Below are 4,660 nucleotides of genomic sequence, written 5' to 3' on the forward strand. Positions count from 1 at the left end.
ATTTGAGTGTTTTTTTTTTTTTTTTCGGATTTAAGTTGCAATTAAATGTGGCTAGAGTAGCATATACATACTTAATACATCCCTATATATTTATTATTCATGATATCGTAGGTTGAAACGTTACTTACCTGTTGTCATTACTGTGAATATTGATATTGAGTAATGGTTGTATTGGTCTTTAATATTTATTTTAATCAAATCAATTATTTTAATCTCACTGTCAATCCTGTAAGAATTATAATGCACTTCGAACAACTCTATCTTCATTCTTCATGTTAAACCACTCCAACTTCAATCCAAAGAAAGGGAATTTATATGCATCATATTAGGATTAGGATTTATTATTTAGCGATTGATTTAATCAAATTTTATAAAGTTATTATGTTTGTAGTCATTATGAAACGTGTTACATTAACTTTTGTTAACGGTAACAACAAAAAAAAAGTTGACAGAATGACGTGATTAACTTAAAATTTTTTAAGAATTAATTTAAATAATTTTTTTTTTAAAAGAACATATGTTTTAGTGTTCTAAAAAATTCATCATCTAATACATGATGAGCCAATTGTTTAGCAAAACAAGAAAAAGAACTTTTAATATTAATAATAATTTCACAAAATATTAGCAAAAATGAAAAGAGTAAAAGACCTCAGATTATGTAGAAAGAGATAAAAAAAAAGGTGTGGAGTGGATGTTGAAAAGATTTTTTAGGTATTTTCAATAACAACTATAAAAGTCATCTTGATTTATTTAGATTTATATAGTAAATATGAATAGAAGTGATTATAAAAATGAAAGAATGAATTTGGTGATTATGATTTGAGAATTAGCTGCCGAAAGAGAATATATTGTGTGTAGATAACGAAGGTAATTAGTAAGAGTTAGTGAGTATAATTGCTTAATTAGTGAAAAAAATGAATGCAATCATAACAGTTTCTAGAAACATTATAGATAAAAAAATAAACTTAAATGGTAATATGAGAAAAAATTAGACATTTATACTATAATACAATCAAATTATCAACATCGCATTGTCTCATAATATTGGTATTTGCTTTTATATTATATAAATATAAGATGCAAAACACATTATTTTTCATAAAATTTGAGCTGATTATTATTAATTTATTATACAATGCTCTACCCGTTTTCCCCCAAAAGGAAAGCTAACAACAAACTAAATTCAAGCTCGAAATTATCACTCAATTACTATTCTTTCGTTAGTATAATAACTATTACGTTTTCATTTTATGCATGTTCTGCCATATTTAATATTTACATTAAATTATATCATATTCAAATTTCTTGTTAACGATAATATAACTTTCACAACATTAGAAAAAGGGTTTAGTTAAAAAAACCACTCCTGTACAAACAAAAGTCATAAACCTTTTTCCTTTTTTTCCCACGATATTAAGGGTTAATTCGTGACAAATCTAAACTTTATTTAAGGTTTTATTATTGGTCAATAAATTGTTGCATGCATGAAATAATATTCGAACTCCTAACACTTATTTAAAGAGACTATTAAACTAAGTACTAAACTATTTAAAGTTAGTTAAATTCATAAACCTTTTAAAAATATTAAAAGGTTGTCAAATTTCATTCGAAAGTAGCACGAACACATTTCACCGCCAAAATGGCCCTCGTTTTGAGACTTTGATGATTGCTTTTCTTAATATTGCGCGACTATAGCATTTCACTATAATTCACCATGACACCATTTCACTATGCTCATCCCATCATCATTTTCAAACAGAATAAAAACTAAATTTTTATTATCCAACGCTTGTTGTAAAGGAGCCCAATCATGCTAAGCCGATCCCAGCCTCGGCTCCTCCCAACAGCAGCTGGCTAAGGGCAAAGTTTACAGCATAGGACAGCACCGAAATGTTGTCTCTCCTTTGGTGGATGAAGTTCACCATGCTTTGCAGACTAATAATCCTATCTACAAAATTTTCCTTTTAATCTCATCTTTCCATATATTTTATCATAAATCTCCGTGTTTAGAAAATGAAACACCAACATTCCATTCAAGTACACTAGAACATTTTAACACCTTCCAAAAACATACATCATTATGTATATCTTTTAGAGACATAAGAGTGATAGACATTAATCAAGCATTAACCAATTAATCAAACTGACAAAGCATTGAAAAAAGGTCATAGCGTATACAAATTAAAATATAAAGTTAAAAGAATTTAAACCTGGATAAAAGATTACAATAATCCACATTTACAAATGGGTAGCTCACAATAATGGCATAGAACTTCATCAGGCTCCAGCTTGTATTTTTAATTTTTATAATACAGCAACGAGAAAAAACATATGCCAACAAAGACTTAACTGTTTCTAGACTCTCAATTTTCCTGCTCAAGCTCATAAATTCGAATTTGGAATACTCCGATTCATACATTGATAGGATTCATTTTGAGAACTGTGGAACTGTCAACTAGGATCTGCATGATGGTAGAGTGATGCCTCCACAACAAGCAGCGATAATAAGGTAAAGTAAGAGAACAATCAAGCAAGTCAATAGCGCCCTGTTGAAGACCAAAGACACATACAATCAAGACAAGAATCCCAGCAAAAGGAAAAGGTGCCCTCTACCTTAAGATTTACTGATTTTGGAATCCATATACTTTATAAATTACTATAATAGGAAGCATATGAAAGAAATTAAACTCACAGGAGTTTGAAATTTTTCATCCAAAGAGCTCTTCGAAGGCGCTTTGATTGTTTCCTAAAGTGAAATGCACTGTCTTGCATTGTCGCGGTCTTATCAACAAGAAGCTCAATTCGATCGCCTCTCTCCAATATTTTCTCAATATTGTCCACCATGATAGTGCGTATCTATACCACAGATTGATAAGTTTAACGTCACCAACTAAATGAACAGACTCAAAAACATAGATGCATGATAATCAAATATCAATGAAGTGAACCATATTACAGCATCTATACAACTCAGAAACAAAACCCAACGTGCAACACAGAAGCATGTTGGTATAGTGATTTTCAGTAAAAACCATATATAACTTGGCTAGTAATCTAGTATAGCCTCTTGGTCATCCTCCTAAAAGCACGTGAAGATTCCAAGGGGTATCTGCTTCTGTTTAGCATAACAACTTTCTATAAAAGAAAATACTAATAACTGATATCTCTGCCATCGTTCTCCACGTCAAAATACAAATTACTAAGTGAAAATAACCTACTTTGGTACCTAAAATTCAGAACAATGAGGAGGAAGGGAAACTTAACGATGAAACATAGGGTTACAAATTACATAAACCACAGCACAACTTCACTTAGCATATCAAAACTTTATTAGCTTGTATAGTCTTCCATTCTCATATTATACTAGATAAATAAAATGGTAAGGATAAAGACAAAACGGGGAGGGACAGAGTTTTCTTTAAAGTGCACTTGCCTCACCAACTTCACCCCTGACACGATTGAGGGTATCAGCACTAGGATTGCTAGAAAAGAATTCCATTTGCTGGTGAAGAACTCTTGAAAACTCATCATTCATAGCATAGGCTGGTGCAAATTGGGCCACTCTACCGTAGTTCTTCATAAACCTCATTTGGATATCTTCTAAGTATGAAAAAGGGATTCTCCCTGCACAAAGAGAAAATGGAACATAGTTAGTATTATAGTAAGCTGATTAAAACATAGCATAATTGCTCGGACTATGGTTTTATATATAACTTCTACTTGTTATTTATTGTGATGCACAGACAAATATGCTAATCTTTACCAACAGATTTTAGAATTCAAAGGTTTCGACAAAGAAAGTTGGAAAACAGCACAGCAGGTAGCACTATAAAAGATTAAACTGAGGGTCCTGCGTATCAAATGATTATTGGAAAACCACTAGTCTACGCCACACTTTCTTTTAATGGTGCAAGTAGTTTTTGTCTCTAACAAGTTATAAAGAGCAAAGCATTCTATATTATCTCAAAGATATTTAAACGAGTAAACTACCATTTCTACCTACAAATGATCAAAATGCTGATAAATCTATCCACGAAAAAATGAAACTAACATTGTATCCATGAAAGATGGGTTTCGTGTATAATAATACCTAAATACTAAGAAACTGGCCAAAATTCTCAAACTACCCGTCCTAGCCCAACCTAACTTCAAATTTCCAATCACAACTCTAACCCACCCTAGCCCTGATCCCCAACCCTTCACCCCCACTCAGGGATCTCATTCAGGATGAATTGTCCAACCATCGATCTGGTTGCCAAGGCTTGCCTCTTCATTTCCAGAGTTTCCATTTCTTACTCTTTTCTATGCTTCCGCGGCCTCCCTCTAGATCTAGCAACAGGTGGGACCACCACTTTTTCAAACGAAAACTAAAATTTTAGAAAAATCGAAACCCTAACCCTTTTATTTCCTTCAGAAACTTCTAATTCTCATCCACCGTAGCTCTTAAAGGTACGATTTATTCGGATCCAAAAGCAATGTGTGCAAACCGAAGGAGGAACTTGAAAATATTTCGAAGAGTCGATGGAAAATTTGAAAATGGAAGGGAGGGGGGGGGATGGTTAGAAAAGAAAAAGTGTGTGTGTGCACGCGCGCGCGCGCGCGTGTGTGTGTGTGTGTGAGAGAGAGAGAGAGAGAGAGAGAGAGAGAGAGAGAGAGAGAG

At 32.6% G+C, this 4,660-nt stretch overlaps 1 protein-coding gene across 2 annotated transcripts in view; it reads right to left on the reverse strand.

The window, feature by feature from the left end:
• LOC107629339 (vesicle-associated membrane protein 714) overlaps positions 2,051 to 4,660 on the reverse strand; it is a 5,271-nt gene continuing 2,661 nt past the window's right edge. The window contains exons 2-4 of one of the 2 annotated variants that reach the window (XM_021117721.1): positions 3,434 to 3,624; positions 2,693 to 2,856; positions 2,051 to 2,143 (exon numbers count right to left, since the gene is read on the reverse strand). In XM_021117721.1, the coding sequence (XP_020973380.1) occupies positions 2,116 to 2,143; positions 2,693 to 2,856; positions 3,434 to 3,624 (383 nt within the window). In that variant the 3' untranslated portion in view covers positions 2,051 to 2,115. Of the gene's footprint in view, positions 2,144 to 2,175; positions 2,547 to 2,692; positions 2,857 to 3,433; positions 3,625 to 4,660 lie in introns of those variants that run through there. The other variant, XM_016332107.2, reaches the window with a different exon arrangement.

This window comes from Arachis ipaensis, chromosome B03 (assembly GCF_000816755.2).
Source record: "Arachis ipaensis cultivar K30076 chromosome B03, Araip1.1, whole genome shotgun sequence".
In the NCBI taxonomy this organism is placed as follows: domain Eukaryota; kingdom Viridiplantae; phylum Streptophyta; class Magnoliopsida; order Fabales; family Fabaceae; genus Arachis; species Arachis ipaensis.